We start from the raw sequence: 20,667 nt of genomic DNA on the forward strand, positions 1-20,667 counted from the left end.
CATACGGCCACAGTTCCTCTATCAGCACCCTGTCACAGACTTTTTCTAGATCTACAACGGCACAATGCAGCGCCTTCTGACCTTCTCTTTACTTCTGACCCTCTCTATACTTCCCTATCAACATTATCAAAACAAATACAACATCTCTAGTACCCTTTCTTGGCATGAAACCAAACAGCTGCTCATGGATGCTTACTTCTCCTACTACTGTTTCCCATAAATTCACTGTATGGCTCATCAACTTTATTCCTCCATAGTTACCACAACTCTGTCAAAGACGGAGAGGAGGAAGGCATGTTCAGAAACAGAGTGAAAAGAGGAAAGGCAATAGTCTAGGACTGAGAGTAGGGACTTTGAATCTCAGGACTATGACGGATAGGGTAGAGAGTTGGTGATGCAGAAAAAGAAGTTGGATATACTGTGTGTCCTGGAGACCAGGAGGAAAGGTAGTAAGGCTAGAAGCTGAGGAGCAGGCTTTAAGTTGTATTATCACGGTACTGACAGGAAGAGAAATGGAGTTGGAGTTATCTTGAAGGGGGATTTTGGAAGATAGACTTATAAGTCTGAAACTGGAAGTTGTAGGTTAGAGGCTATGCCTCGCAGGTGGGATATGAATTTGAAGAGAAGGAGAAGTTCCGGAATGAGGTAGTTGAAGTGATGCAGAATATCCCCAGAGATGAGAGAGTGGTATTTGGTGCAGACTTCAATGGCCATGTTGGTGCGGACAATAGAGGGGATGAAGTGATGGGCAAATTTGGTATACAGGATAGAAACGCAGAAGGACAGATGGTGATAGACTTTGCAAAAAGGACGGAAAGAAGATGGCAAAGAGGAACTGGGACAGTGAGAAGACTGAAGAGAACAGACAGGAGTACAGGGAAATGCAATGTAAGGTAAAGATACATGTAGCAAAGGCAAAACAAAAGGTGTACGATGACCCGTGTGCTCGGTTGGACAGTACGGAGGGAGAGAATGATCGATACAGGTTGGCGAAACAGAGAGATAAAGATGGAAAGGATGTACAACAGATCCAGGTGATTAAGGATAGAGAGGGAAATGTATTGACAGATGCTAGAAGAGTGATTCGAAGATGGAAAGAGTACATTGAAGAGCTGATGGATGTGGAAAATTAAAGTGAGGCAAGGATTAAAGAGGTGACTAATTGCAGATCACAAAGTAGCAGAGATTAGTAAAAGTGAAGTGAGGAAGGTATTGAAGAGGATGAAGAGTGGAAAGGCCGGATGATATGCCTGTGGAGGTGTATAAGTGTCTAGGAGAGGCAGCGGTAGAGTTTCTGACTAGATTATTCAACAGGATCTTAGACAGTGAGAAGATGCCTCAAGAATGGAGAGGAAGTGTGGTGGTGCCGTTCTCCTCCTCTAGCTTCACCTTGCACTACATCTCCCTGTACTCCTGTATGCTCTCTTCAGTCCCCTCAGAGTCTTGTTTCTTCTTAGCTAACTTGTTTAATGTATACACTCCTGCACTTCCTCATTCCACCAACAAGTCTCCTTATTCTACGAGATGACACACCAAGTACCCTAATTGTCTCCCTGGCCACATCCACAGCAGTTGTTCAGTGGTCTCGATGCACAATGGTCTTCCTTTTTCGGCTCCCACCTCTTCATCCTCTGCTCTACCTTTGTCCTCTTCATCTTCATCTTGCCTCTACAGTCATCCCACCCACAACCACCCAATGCTGTCTGCCTACATTGTCACCTACTTTTTATATGTCACTGATGTTGTCCCCCTGTGTGCTCCTACCTCCGCTCTTATCAGCTACCCCATGTCATTGCCTCTTCTGGAAGAAAGTATTCACTACAGCTATCTCCGTCTTATTTACAAAGTCTATCACCATCTGTCCCTCTGCGTACCTATATATATACCAAACCTTCCTATCATGTCATCACCTATGTTCCCTGCACCAACATGTCCATTGATATCTACCACTCTCTCACCTCTGAGAATATTCTACATCACCTTATCTAACTCACTCAGTAAATTCTCCTTCTTTTCTTAGTCAAATCCTACCTGTGGGGCATACCCACTAACAACATTGACCATGATGGAACATTAAATCAATTTCTAGCTTCATTCATTCCACCTTCAGAACATTCCTAACAAACACTTCCTTCAAGATAATGCCTACCGAGGTACTCTTCCCATCAATATGACGATAGTACGACTTAAATCCCTCTCCTAAACTTCTTGCGTTGCTACCTTTCCACCTGGTGTCCTGGGCACACAGTGCATCCACCTTCCTCCTCTGTGTCAACCAACTCTCTACCTTTCCCCATCATAGTCCTAATATTCAAACCGTTGTGCTCTTTGTCGTAGACTCCTGCCTTCCTTCTTCTCTCTCTGACTCTCTCACTCTCTCCCCTTCTCCTTCTTCAACCCTCAGTCACCAAAATTCCCCCAGGACCTTGTGGACTTTTGGCATCAGTAGCAGTTGTTGTTAACCCAGGCCTCGACCATCATAGATTTGAGATTGATTTAGTCTGGCTTAGGTTTTACATCAGATGCCCTTCCTGACATCCATGAATTGCATTTATCCAGGCTTGGGACCATCTCAGAGAGAGGACTCCCTCAGGGCTTCATTGTGGTTGCTGAGAATTCCCATCGTTAGAAAAGCGGTGCATTTACGTGACATGTGTGTAAGTGTGAGTGTAACCCACTGATTTGGATCAATTTAGACTCAAAACACAAGTTTGGCTGTTGGTAGCACTAAAGTTTATAATTCTCAGAGATCTACACAGAAGTTAATACACTATCATTTAGAATAAGAATAAGAATAAGAATAAGAATAAGAATAAGAATAAGAATAAGAATAAGAATAAGAATAAGAATAAGAATAAGAATAAGAATAAGAATAAGAATAAGAATAAGAATAAGAATAAGAATAAGAACAACTTTATTAATCCCGAAGGAAATTGCTGTGCCAGAGTTACAGAAAATATAACAGTAATAAATAATAAGAGAAAGGCAGAATTAGAAATAAAAATAAACAATAAACTATAAAGTGTCTCAGTGAAACTATAAAGTGTCTTAGTAAGCAGTGATAAAACTATAAGTGTCTTAGTAACAAGTGAGGCAAGGAGTGCACAATAGTATGATAGAGGGGAACATTGTAGTGTAGCTGTTATGAGATGAGATGAAATATTGCACAGTGTAGCTGTTATGAGATGAAATATTGCACAGTTTCTGAATATTGCACAGAAATGGGATGAGATATTGCACATTTTTGTTTGTTTTTAGGTTAAAGATAGGTTTTTATGGTTGCCGGCGGCTGAATGGAGAGGAAAATAGGATAGGATAGCTTTATAACAAATCTTTCTTCAGAGACCATAAACCTCTTCTGGCTAATTCAAGTCAGATTTTGCGCCAAACAACAACATTGATGTCTTATGACTCTTTACAGTTAGAGCAGGACTAGATTACACTCTTTAAGATTATTTACAGAAACACAGCATTCACCCATTAGGTGATGTTCTAAAAAAAATTTTTCCCCTGAAAAAAAAAACTTTAAGGAGCACTGGCAGTTCAATGGTGGCTATTTACTTTCATCTTTTTGTCTACCACTGAGTGCACGTAACCACACACACTCATGCCCATGTGAGTGTGCCCCCCCCTGCCTTCCCCACACACACAGTATCACCTCTTGTCACTCACACCCAGTTTTTTAACAGAAGTCAAATGCTAAAGTTTAATGTATTAAGCAAATAATATCTGCTGGGACCCATTGAGTTCATCTGTGCAACCACTGATACCCATTGATTTGCTATAGATTAATTATGGATAGTTGAACTCTAATAAACTTGGCGATCAAAACTTGCAATTCAATGCTGTTCATTCATTCAGAATTCCTAGTTTTAAATGACTGGTAATCCTTGTGCTTCTCTATTTCAGGCATGCGTGCCTGAGGACAAGGCATACTTTGGAGAAAAAATGCAAACTCACAGAAATGTCAGCGCATTACCTGAAATATTTGCAAATACTATATCTGGTGGAGTTCTGAAGCCTAACTAACACCCCATGATCTTGGGGTGTTTGTGGATCTGTTACAATGCAAAAATAAAATTAAATTATAAAAAAAGTAAAATAAAATAAAATGAGAATTTTGTTGCAAATGAAGCACTATAAAGCAGCACACAAGCCACTTTATATAATGTGGAAGACTCCTCCTACAATACCAACACAATGTCTTATGTCAGCTGCTTGGACAAAAAGACTCATTCAGTTCCTGTTTTTCATCCCATAATTTCTTAGCTCTGCAGCTGAAGAGTCTATTTTTGAAAAGTACGAACACAGGAGGATGTATTCTTTGCATTGTTTCCCCTCTTTGCTGGCCTGAGCATTTTTAATTGGACTCTGACAGCTAAAAGGAAAAGGTAAGAGTTTTATTATGTCTTTATAGATACTTCAAGTGTGAATTATTGAGATTCCGTGGCATGTATTTTTTTTTTAAATTTCATATTCTGTCTCTATTAAGGAGACTCAAGTCTCTGTTACATAACTTCTACAAACTTACAAACTTTTATCTTTTAAAATGTTAGTTAAGACTTTTAATTCCTGTCCTTTCATACCTTAGCACATGTGCAACATGTTGATGAGTATTTGATAGATCAACATACCTGGCAGTGCTGGAAAATACCTGATTTCTCCAAAAGTTTCAGGTTATAGTGACATTCTAAAAATCTTGATTAGATTTATTTTTTTAGAATTAAATATTCTCTTAATGTAATGAAATTACTCCTGTTAATGTGAACTTTCCCTGCCAAGACAGTTAATACCTTAAATTTTATTACCCGTTGAAGAGTTAATTAATTCCTTTAAATATCCGCGATGAAATGAGAATAATGTGATAAAAAGGTAAAGATTTATTTAGAAAGGTAAAGAAAGAAAGGTAAAGAGAAGTTGAAAATGCTTTAACAAAGACATACTTTTTGCTCAAATATCCAAGAGAAAAAGTCTAGTGGGCTGATGTTCTTCATAAAGCAAAATGTAATTTACAAATAATAAGATTACTGCTAATGGCAGCTGAAATGGTGAAACATTTTCTGCATTGAATAGGTCTGAACTCCACAAGCTTTATGTGTGTGTGTGTCGGGGGGAAGTCGCCTCCTGACAGTAAAGTATTAGATGAGAACTGCAGACCTAAAGACAAAAGTCTTATCTTACATCACTTTATCAATTAATTGTTTATTTTTTTCATTTATTTGTACTTATTCATTTATTCAGTCCATATTTCTGTATTCATTTATCACTTTTGTTCAAATGTTTACTACATTAGTGGGCTTAGCTTATGTTTTTGGCTCTGGAGGGGTAATGGCAGTCTTTGCCCCTCTGCAGTCACCCCAATGCACCCTGGTCCGATTTGTCCCGGCTCGGGCTCCGACCTCAGGTGGCAAGAGGTCAAAGTGGTGACGGCTGGGACACAAAACCCAAGGCTTCAAAATGTCCAGAAACCAGTAGGTGATGTAATTTCGCTTATCCAGTACACGTAAGTAGTTACAAGTGATGAGCAGTTGGTTACTACACTGTATAACATCCTTTTTTCAAGTAGTAACATCGTTTTCTCGTGTTTCTTCATCTTCCTGTGTACCATTTTCCCTTTTGGTCGCCCCACGAGTTTAAAATCTTGGGGACAACTTCCTCAGTGGAACTATCTCCCCACACCCTCTCCTTGATTAGGTTTAAAGCCTTTCTTTTTGAGAAAGCTTACAGTTAGCGCTAGGCTAGGCCCCAGTTATGTTGCCGGAGGCTTAGCCAGTTATGTCCCTTCATCAGTGCGAGATAGTAATCTCTTGTCTTTCAGGGGCCGTCCTGCCAGGCGCCCACTATTATTTCTTTTATGAATATTAAAGCTATCAATGCATCATTTCAGCTACTAGCAGGTAACTGTTAACGCTACTGGTATAACTTGTAGTAGTCCATTAGTGCCTCTTACCCCCTTCTCTCTGGCTCTCTCTTTCTAATCTGAACGGTCGAGGCAGAGGGCCGCCCACAATGCGCTGGGATCTGTCCAAGGTTTCTGCCTAGTGAAAGGCGATGTTTCCTCGCCACTGTCCCAAGTGCCTGGTTCACTGGTGAATGTTGGATTCTGTAAATCATCTTAGGGAGTTTCAACCAGGCCTGCTCTACATGTATCACAAGACAACTTTGTTTTTGATTCAGCATAGAATAAATGAAAAATTTGACTTGATTTAACACTGCTTCTGAGTGCTTGTCCACATCCCATCACAAGGAGCCCCGTTTAATTCCAGGATGACGTTCATAGAAATGAAAAACAAGGGAGCACGCCCTATCGTGGAATACGATGTCGTCCCGTTTTAAGCCTTTCATTATCCCCGTGATGTGGTTTCGTCGGCTCCTCAGTTAAAAGTCATTTCGGCCACAAATGTATGTGTGCCCAAACCACTAAGCGTCTTGTGATCTGTAGCCTCGTTCCAGAGATCTCATGGTGGGTTCGGTGTTGGCCCTGTATTTTATTTCCCTGACTTTGTACCTTGACTGACATTAACAGTCATCGCTACACTACCCCAATTTGGGACTCAGCCCGACATCATCAACTTTGAGGCAAAGGAAATTTGATGTCAGCAGCAGATTTTTTTTTTTAATGAAAAAGAAGAAGTTGCGGTTCCTTTTCGGAACCGGCTCATCTCCAGAGCCCTCAGCCACTGGTGAGTCACCCAGTTTTGGTAGGAAGTGATGGCTAGCATTTAAGTCCTGGATGTTTTCATTCGTGTTTGTGTTTGTTCAGGGAGACCCTTTTTTAGGAGATAACTATCCAACGCTAATGAGAACCAGGAATAATCGTTCGCATTGTCGCTGTGGTTTTTGTGATGCCTCTGCAGAAGATGGAGCAGAGTTCATGCACGGAGGATCGCATTCGACATGGCCTTGAATGCTGCCTGACCGACCTGGGTCTCAGCACTCCCCACAAACAAATCTGGAAAGGTAAGGGCCGATTTGTCCTCGAAAGGCGAATCCGGATTTTCCTCTCCTGCAAGTACTGTGTAATATATAAAAGGCTAAACAGCAAATAGGGATTATAAACCAAAGATGTCTCAAACAGGACTTTTATCAGATAATTGGGTGATTTCTTGTGTGGTTGATTAAAGATAATTTGCATGTCACGTCACACTTGAGATTATGGGTTAATTTAAAGGGACTTACAAAAAATGTAAACAATTATAATAAAGTATACTGTAATACTAACTGTGTCCGATCTTAGAAGTCCTGCAGAAATTTAACAAATAGCGGTGTGAGTATTCAGATTATGTCGGAAACCTTCTTTTGTTGTTGTTTAATAAGCTATGGTGTGCTTTCGTGCCATTTTTACTGATTAACTAAATGATAGAAAAGACTGAAACCCCCTCGGAGCGATCAGAGTGATACCTAAAAGCAGAAGTAAAGCAGATGTGTGCGTGTCTGTTTGTGTCCATCTGCCTAGCCGGTCTGTGCATCAACCGCTGGTGTTTGGAGGAACTAGTGAAAAGAGATTCCCGGAACTTCCTCATCCTCCTGCATGCGATCCTGCGGAAAACAAAGGAGGTGGTGATCTGAAACTTTTTCATAACCGTACGTGCCACGTTTAAAGAACAGAGGCGTATATCTTTATTCGTGATTCTTCTACTTTGCTGCAGGTGCTTGAGCAGTGTCAGTATGAGCAGGTGGTGCCTCTGACACTCCTGTTTTACTCAACACTGCTAAAAGTGAGCGTCCGCCATCAATAGTCAATCAGAGGACAACTGTGAAGAATTCATTTTAAACAGGTTTTTCACTCGGACTCTCGCAGGCTCCTTACCTGGCTCCAGACTTCGGGGTGCTGCAAGAGGCCTCCTCGCTGTTTCAGAGGTTCCTCTCCTGGCCCGACCCTTGCTGCTCCGCCAGCAAAAGGCTGCTGACTGTCATCCATCACGAGCTCAGAGCCCCAGGTGACGTGGTGAAAAAGTCCCAAAACAGATTTTTTTTTTTTGCTTTTTGCATCCTTTCACCCTGCTCATGTGCCTCTCCAACGAGGATAATGTTCACCTGTGCTGGGACACTCAACAGCTGCTTTCTGTTTGCAGGTATCTCATTTCAAAGGCTGGTGAGGTCGGAGCAGGGCATTTCCCTCGGGATACACACTCCCAAAACCATGTAAGTCCATTCCGGCTTTAATACGATGCAACCTTGTGTTATAAACTCAGGTATTTTGGATCCTCATTAGCGTGAATAAGAAAGCCATGAATGTCGAGACGAGTACACTTGTTTGGCTATGGAAAGCAATATATTTTTGCAGTGCAGCATTCATGGCTAAAGCTACATATATATATATATATATATATATATATATATACATATAAAGCTATATCTCTCTATATTAAGCTAGAGCTCTCATTTTATATATATATATATATGTAGACACTGTAAAGTAATAATAACTCTAATAATGATAACAATCAACAAGTCATTTTTTTCTTTCAGAATTTTAACTCACGAGTAAATAAAAAAAATATATACAACTGATTTTTTCATATCGTATATTAATTTTCTCCATTTAAAATAATAGAAAAGAAATTAATTCGCTCCAACCCTCTCCTCAAAACTCACAAAATGGTACGTATTGTGGATGCATTGCGATTATATTCACCATGTTCGCTGATTATCCAAAGAAAGTTTGTTCTCTCTGGCTTCAACATTTGCCTTAACACTTGCTTTCTTAGGACCCATAATGATTAATAAATTAAAAAAGAAACACAAAATAACAACAAATAGCAAACAGATATAGAATTAACATGGCACGAGATATGCCTACTGTACAAACTACCCGGACAAAGTGGCCGAGGGATGCTGGAAGCTATGAGGTGCTCTTCAAAGTGAGAACAGCCAGCAGCGCCAGTTCGGATGCAGCTGCGTCATGAAGAATATTCGGGTTGTGAGAGCTCGCTTGGCATGTACCCAGCAAATTTCAAATTTTGATTTTCTCGCGCTTGTATACATATTATGACGTTTTTTTTTATATTTCAAAGGATGAAATTTGCTCGAATCACGCTCCGTGTCTTAAAAAAATTGTGAAGTGATTTGTATGTTTTGGGGTCATTGTTTATATATACATACTTACATACATGCATATATATACAGTATATATATATATCTATCTTTATCGTCGGAGTGTTATATTAATGTGATTGTGTTGTTGCCATGGTTTTCAGTCACAAGTAGCAGTGAATTGGACATTGAGTCGAATATGAGTTCCTCATAAATTTTTGCCATGTTCCTTCCATGCAACACAAAGGCATGTCATCATTTTTGTATCAGTACCAAATACTGTTGCGAGATCTGACAGTGGCAGCTGGACCTGTTTCACTTTAGGTCCACTTACTCTGGCTCAGGTGGTGGAGCGGGCCTTCGTCTGATCCAAATGTTAGAGGTTCGATTCCCAGCTCCTCCTATCTGTGTACTGAGTGCCCTTGCACAAGACACTGAACCTCAAGCTGCACCTTGCACAGCAGCACTACCGCCATCAGTGTATGAATGCTATCTAGTGCAAAGCTCTGTGAAATCGCAAATTTTGAAAACGCTTTATAAGTTTAAGTCTTAATAGATTTTATTCATATGGTGTCACATCACAACACTGTTGTCTCATGAAACCTGTGTCTGGTATGCACTCTATGAAATTGTCAGTACAAACAACAAGTGTTTGTTGATTCATAAAGGTGATCTTGGCGACGTACCAGGGAATTTTTAAAATCCCATTGTACAACTGTTACGGCAGTTTTGACCATTGTAGCTGCTTCCGAATAAAATTTCCAATCAGCATGCGGTGCCGTTCCATGGGGACCGGAACCTTTTTGGGGAGATTTCCAGTCAGGTTGAAATAATTCTCGTAGACTATCATGTGAAATCCATTTTTTAATTTTATTTATTCATTTAAAAAAAAAGGCATTTCAATGCATTCCCTATGGGTCCGGAGGGCTTGCACATACAGTGTGTGCTATCATCATCATGTAACCTGCTTAGGCCAAGGAAGGGCAGCACTTCAACCTACAGTAGTCCCTTGCCATATCATGGATAATACTGGGGATATGCGGATATTACCATGGATATATTTTATATATTTGTAGTTTCAATCATCTTATGGCAAAATAAGCATTTTTGAGGGTTGTGAGCAACCAGTGCATGGTGTTCTGTATCCTGAGCCCTGATTAGCTCAGCTGCAACAGCTATCACTACAAGACAAACGTAAATTGTGACAATTGTCTGGTCACCTGTTAATTGACCTATTTGATGGGTCACCTTGGTCATTGTTGCCAGAGTTGCCCCCAACATTCCCCAGTGAGCAAGCCTTTGGCAACAACGGCAAGGAAACATAGCCTTTAACCTGTGCAGAAACCTTTAATAGATCCCAGTTCAATGTATGCAGCTTTCTGTCTCAACAAGGACAGAGAGATAGAAAGGGTTGGAAGGGGCATCCACAAATGATTTCTATTTATACCAGTAGCTCTTAATGTAACATGCGAATAGCTGAAACAATGCATTAATTGGTTTAATAGTCACATAAGAATTAACAGTGGTGGACATCAGACAGGAAGTTCCAGGTAGATCAAGCCACCCTGGGAACCTGCGAAATGAGAGTGCCAAAGCATGAGGTGACTCATGCAGAGATGATGGGACAAATGTGCTGACAGGATAGGAAGAATGGAGGGAATGAGAGATGTGCATCATGGGATATCCCTCAGCAGAGTAACCATATGACGGCACAACAAGCTCTCTCAAAAATAAAGGCCCTCTCTTTAACGAAGAGACGGTCTCTGCCTCCCCAGATTATTCCGCAGAAGAAGCCCACAGTTACCGAGTGCTGAAACACTCTCCTTTTTCTGTGTGTCCTCGTCAGAACGGTGTTTTTAGTGAACTCGGACGAAGACGTCCCACCGGAGTTTCTGTCTGTGTCTGAACAGCTGGGAGCCACTAACCAGTCTACCAAAGACGTTACAGTTACGCTCCTCCTGCATAGTTTCCAAGCTGTTCTGGGGGTCAGATACAATCTTCGTGGGCTCCACGATGCCCTGCAGGTGAAAATAATAACACTGCTCTTTTTATGCGTCAGGATTTTTTCCTTAAAAACATTATCCTCAATGCCCTCCTAAAAATAACCCTCATATGGTGCTTTAGACGAAGAAGCCCGAGGAGCTGGAGAAGCTCCTTGAGACAGTTACCAACTGCATGGAGACGGCTGCCTCTTCAGCAGATTTCTGCACAGCCAGAGAAGGTCTCCGTCAGGCAATGGAGCAGCTCAGAGAGGGCCTCGTTTTGACCATTCCCAATGGCAACTCGGAAACCGGTACGAAAGACAGGCTGCAAAGTGAAACAATTTTCACACCTGCTAATCTGACAAACTTCATGTCGGGCCTCATTTTGATTCCTCTTTTTTTACTTATTCCAACATCTGCATAGACTCTGATTACTCTGAACAGAGTTGTTTTTTGGATCAATATGTGTCCCCTGCTGGCTGGTAAATACGCAACTCCCGATAGGCAATTGCAATAAGGCGATATATTTTTACCATGTTTGGCTAACGCTATCTCACTGAACCTGCTTTTCAAGACCAATGTCATTGTGCAGATATGTACATCTACACTGCTGCATTTTAATCCAAACATTTTTCCTCCTTTCGCCAGGGACTGTCGAGATGTTCACTCTGCCGTTCCCCAAATGTCACACATGCTCCTGGGAAAGTGACAACTTTGGTAATGCAAGGTTTAAGCTGCCGATGTAAAAAAACTAGGGTTGGGACCCAATTGGAAATCTAATAAATTATAGACTTTGCAATTATTTGATTGGAATTAATAATTTTCATCACATTTCAATATTTGACACAAGAAAGAATTCATTTTAAATTGTTTGATGAATAACTTCCAGAGCAAAGTTAACATTGGCGACCTATTTGTTCATATATAGCTAATATTCCCAACCTGCATGCTAGTAAAAAGCTAGCATTGGTGGCCTGCGCGCTTGAACAAAGCTAACACTTCAGACCTACATGCTCGTACAAAGCAAATATAACCGAACCTTTGTGTCTGTAAAAAGCTAGCATAAGCAAATTCTGCACTCGCACAAAGCAAATAATACAGCGCCAGCATGTCTTGCATTGACATTCTATCGGAGGTGCTAACTGTCAATCTCGCTCATGAACTGGTCAATCTATCAGATGTGGACTTGGATTTTTAGCTTCTGAATTTGAGCTCTGACGTGGTCAAATGATGGCGATGAAGCTTGCCCATATTGCCATAGTTATTGTCTTTCATTGCAAAGTTAACACTAGCAACCTGCATGCTCATTCAAAGTTAACATTTCAAACCTGCTTACTCATTCAAAGTATTCATGAGCGACCTGCACGTTCATATTACCAACCTGCATGCTTGTACAAAATTGGAATAAGCGACCTGCGTTAACAACCTTCATGCTCATTCAAACGTAACATTAGCAACCTGCATGCTCATACAAATTTGTCATTAGCAACTCATGCATTCATGAAGAACCAATATTGCCAGCCTGAGTGCTCATACAAACCTAGCATTAGCAACATGTGTGCTCATACATAGCTAATATTATCAAACCTGTGTGTTCATAAAAAGCTAGCATAAGTAACCTGCACACTTGTACAAAGCTAATATTACAGCGTGCATGCAACAACAGGTGCAGGTTTGAGGTGCTACTGGAGGTGCTCCTGAGATATGCAAACTCCTTCTCGCATAAAATGCAAATAACAGCACGTTTGTTTATGCTACTATAATATATCTATAAATTTAGATTTTCCTTAAACTTTATGGGTTCTTTTTTCGAGAAATAAGAATCAAGGTGTTATAGTCCCAGCCCTAGTAAAATTACCGATATTTGCTTTTAACTTCAGACCAATCACTGCTCATATTTCCTCGGTTATGAGTTCCCCTAATGAATCTCCCTATATCCAACTAGATTTTCTTCATGACATTCTTACCAAAGACTCGGACCTGGATTTGCAACCGGACACTTTTGTCAAATCAGAAATGGACGAGGTTGATGATAGTAATGACACAGGCGTTGATGAGAAATATGATGCAGAGGAAAACAAAGACATTCTTAGCCACGGCATCTCCTCCACATCCTCTTACGCAAGGGATTCCAACTACTTTCTGACCTCCAGCTGGCCTTTGGCCTCAACGACATCCGGCTCTTCGGGTGTGGAGAGCGATTTCAGCGAAGACACGGGACAGGAGGACGCAGAAGAAGGACAAGGCAACCAGCCCAAGCCAAGAAAAAAACCTAAAAAGAAATCCAGGTCCCTACTGGGCGTAGAGCGCCTCTCGATCTTTTTTAAAAGTCCCCGCAGTCCGATCCTGTGCCGGCGTGCACAAAGCATGGGCTTCAGTAGTGATTTCACTCACGATCCTCAACACAAAAGGTCCAGGATTAAGCACTCCAAGCACCATCAGCACACGTCGCCTCGGACATCTCAGGGTTTTCACCGCCCTCAGAGGCACGTATGCTCACACAAGAGGCCGATCCTGAGCTGCAGCGAAGCCGACAGTACAGAAGTGGAGACCCTGGCCCGGGTGGTTGTGTTTGGAGGGGACCGAGAGGCGGGACGGCTGGCAAGGGCATACAGCGAACTGCAGCAGAAAGAGAGTCGATGTCCACGGCTCAGCAAGACTTGCCATCTTCAGTTTTACTTTGTTCCCACCAGAAGGAGAAGGAGGGAGCTCCCAGGAGAGGGAAGGGTATCAGCAGAGGGGCAGCTAAGAACTTCATCCAAAGCTACCGGTTCTGTGGTGAGAACATCTGTCCATTCTTATCTGGTTCCGCCTTTACATGTATGATAAACAGAAAACAGTTTCATTCGAATACCGCCATTAGTAACACTGTTTGACACATAAACAATAATTTAGTATTGCAAACATATCGAAAATGATCAATGCCTAGCGTTCAGGTTGCAACATGGATTGTTGAAGAACCAATAAAATGGATATGTTACTTCTTAATCAGGGCAGGGTTGTCTTTGTTTTTGCTTGCTGAAACCGAAAGAAAGTTAAAGGTTGGTTGAAGAGGTTTATGCTCCTGTATTCTGACAGGCATCTAGTGGCATTATGCAGGGGGACGGTACGACTGATATATCCCAGATGTTGGGCATGATGGACCCCTGGTACGAAAGGAATGTGGTCAGCCTGCTCAATCTTTCCCCAGACATCCTCCGTCAGGTATGTGGGATGGTACTATCACCTGCATCTGGTCCTAAAAATCAAAAAAAGTCAAGGCAGTGTTTGACCTAATGTCCTGACGTCACAAGAGCATTTAAAGAGAAGAAATGTACAATTTCACGGTTTGGTCTATATTTCCGGAGCCAGCCTTACCCAATGTGGTCCTCCTAGGCGAGATTTTCCATGCAACCTCCTCCACTGGCGATTTATACACACTCAAAAAATAAGTCAAGTAGCAATTTGTTTTACCATTGTCTGCAATGTCTAAGATAAAACAACACTCAATACAAAAAACATCTGGGATTGAATTTTCATACCCTTACCACAAAAAAAAGCATGTAAATAATTGAATAAATAATACTAGCAATAAACTAGAGAGAGAGAGACACAAAGAGTGAGCAGGTACCCATCAGCCGGGCGGCTTATTTATTATTATCACTTTAAGTAATATTAGTAAGGCATTGCTTTAAATTTGAGTAAATGTGAGCACTTCCATTTTAAGAGTTTATCGTAATAACTAATTTTAATGCAATTATATTAGAAGGCAAACTTTTTTCCCAACTTAGTGGTGCCCCCTAGAGGCATTGGTCTATATTGCCTAATGGGCCAGCTGTGTGGCATTGTGGTGGTGGCATTGCAGCAAAGTGTCAAATTCAAGTTCATCAAATAATTTGTTTGTTGATAAATCCATAATGTGATCTGATCCGTAGACGGCCACTGCCTCGGAAAGCAGCAGCACAACATGTCTTCCCCTGATGGCCGACCTGGTGCTTTATTACTGCCGGCACGCAGAGCAGCCCGTCCTTGTACAGCTCTACCAGGCCGAGGTCAGGAGAGTACCGCAACCATGTACACGTGCACACACATACACAATCTGACAGTCAAGTAACACAGCAGGCTTAAGCAGAATGTACTCCTCACAAGAAAATGCTTATTGGCTACGTTTGTTCCCCACAGATGACACTAGCTGGAGGAGAAAGGAGAAGTGAGGTCTTCATTCAATCCGCGGAGCTCGGACATACTGCCGCAACCAGAGCGGTCAAGGCCATGGGTGAGTCACACCTGACAGGCTCAAGGTAGACCGGCAGATGGAAGCCGAGCAAAGTAGACACCTGCACCTCTTCTCTTTTTGCAGGTGTGGCGAGCAAAAGGTTCGGGATCGATGAGGAGCGCGAGGCTGTTCCTTTGCATCTGAATGTGGCCTATAATAAGGTCCTGCTCAACAGCTAGAGATTTGCTAAATCAAAAGAAAAAAATGAGACAAAATCATTAAAAGTGACGGGTGAGGGTGACCCAGATGCAATACAAGATGCCACACCGATGGAGAGAGGTCAAAACCAAGTTTACTGAGGGTCCAGCAGCAGGAGGACAGCTACTTGAAGACAGATGTAGTTGGGAGCCGGGGTCCAGGTAGGGGAACGCAGGCATTCTCTGACGGGGCAGGGAACTCAAAGAGGCAAGGTTTGCACCAGGAGACCAGGCAGCAAGATGCTGGATTCCACTGATGGGACAGGGGACCCAAAGAGGCAATGTTGGTAACAGGAGGCCAGGTACAGCAGCGCTGGCATCAACTGATGGGGCAGGGAACTCAAAGAGGCAAGGTTGGTACCGGGAGGCCAGGCAGCAAGGTGCTGGATTCCACCGATGGGACAGTGGACTCGAAGAGGTAACTTCGCTGCGCTGGCCAGGCTGGGCAGCGCAGGCATCCACAGTACAGCATGGCTCTGGGATCCATGCAGGCCCTGATGAGAAAACTCTGGTACCAGGCCACCTAGCACAGTGGCGCTGGAGTCCACCAGCGGGCCAGGGGAGTTGAGAAGGCAAGGTTGGTCCTAGGAAGCCAGATAGGGTACCACTGGTTTCTACCAAATCGGGCAGGGGACTGGAAGAGGCAACGTTGGTACCAGAAGGCCAGGCCAGGTGGCATTAGGATCCACAGATGAGGCAGGGGATTCGAAGAGGCAACATTGGCACAGGGAGCCCAGGCAGGAGACAGTAAGGATAAGGAGGGTCCAACCTGTGAACCACTGAAAGGTCTTGCGCGGCAAGGAGGGAATACTGTCACATGACCTGGGGGTCAAGGAAAGAAAGAAAGGAAGGAAGGCACTTGGAAAAGGAAGGCAGACAGAGAGATGACTCGGGTACAGACTCGGACCTGAAGACAGAGAAAAGGAGCAGGAGAGGTAGAGAACAAAGAGAGACTAAGACAGAGAATAGGACAGGGAGAAGGAGGGAGACTTATAGTGACAGAGAGGAGGAGCCCACGTACAGACTCAGAAAGGAGACAGCAAAAAGGCATCAGCACCTGCAAACAGACTCAGAGTGACAGACAGATAAGAGAAAGAAACGACAATGAGGCTTAGCTTATGGTTTTTAAGTTCTCACTAACTGCTGGCAATGAGCAGCAGCCATGCGTCCAGTACCGAGCAGTAGCCATGTGTTGAGGCGGAACCATGACACATATCCTATTTCTTAACTGATCCCCATCTACACTCAGGTGGCCATCAGTGGGCGAAGTCGATGGATGGAGTCAGAGATGGTGTGTACCTCCATAAATCTTTACAAGGCCTGCAGAGAGCCGGAGCAGCTGGGTATGTTGTGGAGAGTGGCATTTTTGTTTGCACCTCACATAACGTTTGTTCATGCTAAACTCAGCAACTCTTACAAAGAAATCATTAACAAGTCTTTTCATCATAATCATTTATTTACATATATTTCCTTGTATATTATAATGGATTGAATAATTGATATGATGTATTACATTAGTTATTAGTTCATATAACAACACCAAATACCCTGAACTCATAGACGAGGATTTAAATGAAATTAATTAAAACCCACAATTATGTAAATTCTACAAGGAGAAGGATTGGCTCCTACACAGGAACAGGGCACTAACATTAAAAAAGAGGTGCTGTTGAAATGGCGGTATTACAGTGTTGTTTGGGGTATTGGGTAAGATGTTGCGACTTTTGTTTGGAAGGAAGCTGCAACATTGGTTTTGGGTGAAAGTCCACATCTGTTTGCGTGCTCTGCAAAACATCCCCTAGCCTTCTCTCAGCAAAAAGGTCATTAGATAGAAAAGTATATTGACCTTTGTGGACTGAACTTATCTTGGAATTCATAATCAACATACCATTGGTATATTCTATCACATAACATTTCACTGTGAATATGATCCACATAAAGTACAAAAAGGCAAAAAGAAATTACTGTTTTGTGGTTGTTAAGATGGTATATTTATAAATAATCATAACACTAAATGTCTGCCATATCAACAAAGGTAATTTCAAGGACTCTGTAAAGTATATGCATGTTTTTGAAGGAGTTGTACAATGGCGTTCAATGGCACATCCTGTAAATCCTGTCCCTCCAGACTCAACAACAGAAAGTCTGTGGCTGACAATGACAGAGGTTTTGAAACGGCAGTGCTCCAAGTCTAAAATGGGCTACAACCAGGTGAGGAGATGTTGTTGTCGAATAATCGCACGCAAAAAAACCCCTTCCTTTTACAACCCCTTCCTTTACATCCCTCTCGTTATCTGGCAGCATTTCTCCATCTGTGAAGTAAAGGTGGACAGAGTACAGGTGACCAGTGGAGTGGATGGGACCACTTTTGCAGTGTGTCTGGATCAGGATGAGAAAAAGTTCATCCAAAGTGTCACCAGGTAGGATATATTGCTAGTTGCCACAAATGTCAAATATGCCACATTGAGAAAATAGAGCTCTCTCTTTCTCTCTCTCTCTCTCTCTCTCTCTCTCTTTCTATAGCTTTTCATGTCTTTCTCTTTGTCTTTCTGACACTCCCTTTCTCTGTAATCGAAAAAACAACAACATAAGTAATAACAACAACATAAGTAATAAGTAATAATAAGTAATAACAGAAGTAATAATTCTAACAATACTAACAACAATAATGATGATAATAATTATAACAACAATAATAATTATTATTATTATTATTACTATTATTACTATTATTATCATTATTATTATTATTATTATGGGCACATGGTGCAGTGGTTAGTGCTTTGGCCTGACCCCATGAAGGAGTCTCGTTCAAGTCCGACAAGGGGACCTTTCTGTGGGGAGTTTGCATGTACTCCCTGCGTCTGCATGGGTTTCCTCCAGGTTCTCTGGTTTCCTCCCCCAGTCCAAAAACATGCAGCAGGTTAATTGGAATAAATTGAGAAAATTTGACCAAAATGAGTGAGTGAATGGTTGTCTGTGTCTATATGTGGCCCTGTGATTGAGTGGAGACCAGTCCGGGGTTTTCCAGCATTCCCCGTGACCTTGAGTGCAGAATAAGCGGCAGAAGATGGATGGGGCGATGGATATTATTATTATTACTATTGTTGTTTTTGTTGTTGTTGTTGTTAATTCAACGCTTTACCTATATCACTTATCCTGCACTCAGAGTCGCAGGGGGTGTAGCCTATCCCATTTGTTGAGAGGCTGAATGATGATTACAATTGCTATTATTATAATTTTCATTATCATTATTAGTATCTTTGGCTGGCACAAGGAGGTCCCCAGTTCCCTTCCGACAGGGGGCCTTTCTGTGTGGAGTCTCCATGTTCCTCCATTTCATTGCAGACCCTTAAAATGCCTTGTCTTTTTACTTTTACGGTGTGCACCCACCCTGCAAGACAAGATACCCATGCTGCAAATGTTATTTTTTCAGGTTTGAGGTGTCTTTGTGCTGTAAGCCAGAAAGCATGTCCGACTGGAGGTCTTACAAGCATTCACCAGGCCAAGTGCAGCCCATGAACCTGCCCCACTGCTCTCTGCTCTGCCTCCCCATCATCTCCTTCTCCGCCTTAGACCCCTGACCATACTTGAAGTGCATGAAGTCAAACAATGATATGCTATTAACATACAATGCGTGTCCGGTTTTCTTCAGCAGGGAGATTTAGGAAACACTTCAGAGCCAAACTAGGAAAGGGTTGGACAGAAATACCTGTCAAATGTAGGTCACTGACCTACATTCACATTATTTCTGTGCTGCTCCTGATCTCAAGGTGCTATACATTTTATAACTGCGTCATTTCTGAGTCATAAATTACTTCACTTTCAAAGGTGACCAGAAACTACACACAGCCATCGCTTTTTCACAATACATGATGAGAGACAATTAGCATTTAACTTGAACTGTGTAGATATATAAATAATTCACTATTTCCTGTAACTGATGAAGCCCAGTATTGATTATTTAGATAGATTATATAGGAGTACATGGGAAAAAGGTCGTATTAAATCAGAACAGAGATTTTATTTTTTAAATCTGTAACCCGTATAACCAAAGGTTGATGCTAAATTTGTACCTTTTTGAAATTTGCTGATAGGCAATGTTAGTCACCTTTGTTCTGCCCCATTCATGTGCTCTCAAATATTGTCGTTTTTTTTTTCCCTCTATTTTCCACTGAAATTTCATGTGTTCATAGTTAGGGCATAAAACTTTTTATTGTGTGCCACATGTATTCATGTCAGAATAAAACACCTTTTGAGTTTACTTTTAAAAGCATTCCATTTTCAATGATTTGCAACATCCTTTCACTTTTGTTTTGCTTATTATGTTACAGTACAATAATAAATCTGTTATTATATTGTTCTTACATGCCAAAGTGCTTTGAAAAAGCGTCATTGTAAACATTCCAGTCCTACGTCCACTAAAAATATATCAGCCATGAAGCCACACTTCAATTAAACTTTGTCAGGGTCTCACACCTGGGTCCAATTCATAATCGGCGCCAGCTGCAGCAGCGGCCGCTAATCAAGATCCCTATAAAGGGCAGCGGCACGCTCTGCCTGGGGCCGGGGGATTGTGGTTGCCCAACAACCCTGACCACTGTGGGTCCCCATGACCCCTGGCGACTGGACCCAGCCGTGGTTCCTGGACTTCCCCTTTGCCATGTTTATCCCCACGACGCCTGTTACGACCTGACCCAGTGAGACCCCCTGGTGGACCACCAGATCCCGAGTGTAGACCGGGACCCCCTGGTGGACCACCGGACCCCGACCCTGCGAGAGCCCCCTCTGGACCTTTGGACCCTGACCCTGTGAGACCCCCTGGTGGACCACCGGACCCCGACCCTTCCTGAGATCCTGCCGTGACCCGTCCTGCAACCCTGCCTTTGGCCTGTCCTGCAACCCTGCCTTCCCGAGACACCCTGCCTTCCCGAGACACCCTACCTGCAACTCCGCCTGGGACCCAGCCTTGTGTGACTCTGTCTCGGGGCCAGGGAATTACCAGCGACACCCAGCCTGCCTGAGACACTCTGCCTACCGAAATAAAGAGCTCAAACCCTGATTTCAGCCTTGAAGGTGTGGTTCCCTGCCCGAGTCCGCCCCCTGACCCGTGACAAACTTCCCCATAAGAGTTGCAGGCACCCATTTCAAACAACAAAACAGGCTTTTGTCAGTCTTTTGGCTTACAGGTAGCAGC

At 42.5% G+C, this 20,667-nt stretch overlaps 1 protein-coding gene across 3 annotated transcripts; it reads left to right on the top strand.

Moving 5' to 3' along the window:
- Nucleotides 1–4,274: 4,274 nt before the first annotated feature.
- LOC147221029 (phosphoinositide 3-kinase regulatory subunit 5-like) lies at nt 4,275–19,734 on the top strand. 3 transcript variants are annotated; one of them, XM_086170788.1, is made up of 19 exons: nt 4,275–4,391; nt 5,353–5,471; nt 6,858–6,960; nt 7,457–7,557; nt 7,650–7,718; nt 7,802–7,940; nt 8,076–8,145; nt 10,883–11,060; nt 11,161–11,329; nt 11,667–11,735; nt 12,964–13,796; nt 14,097–14,222; nt 14,933–15,049; nt 15,180–15,273; nt 15,358–15,434; nt 16,720–16,813; nt 17,599–17,681; nt 17,772–17,890; nt 18,907–19,734. In XM_086170788.1, exons 2-19 carry the CDS (start codon nt 5,361–5,363, stop codon nt 19,052–19,054), a joined length of 2,700 nt encoding a protein of 899 aa, XP_086026914.1. In that variant the 5' UTR covers nt 4,275–4,391; nt 5,353–5,360; the 3' UTR covers nt 19,055–19,734. The 3 variants fall into 3 exon arrangements, with proteins under 3 accessions (XP_086026914.1, XP_086026916.1, XP_086026915.1); XM_086170790.1 differs by lacking the exon at nt 4,275–4,391 and having other exon boundaries at nt 5,353–5,475; XM_086170789.1 differs by lacking the exon at nt 4,275–4,391 and having other exon boundaries at nt 5,359–6,683.
- Nucleotides 19,735–20,667: the final 933 nt, after the last annotated feature.

The sequence above is a fragment of the Fistularia commersonii genome, chromosome 23 (assembly GCF_037954325.1).
Source record: "Fistularia commersonii isolate RoL2024-O1a breed Wild chromosome 23, RoL_Fcom_v1.0, whole genome shotgun sequence".
Lineage (NCBI taxonomy): Eukaryota > Metazoa > Chordata > Actinopteri > Syngnathiformes > Fistulariidae > Fistularia > Fistularia commersonii.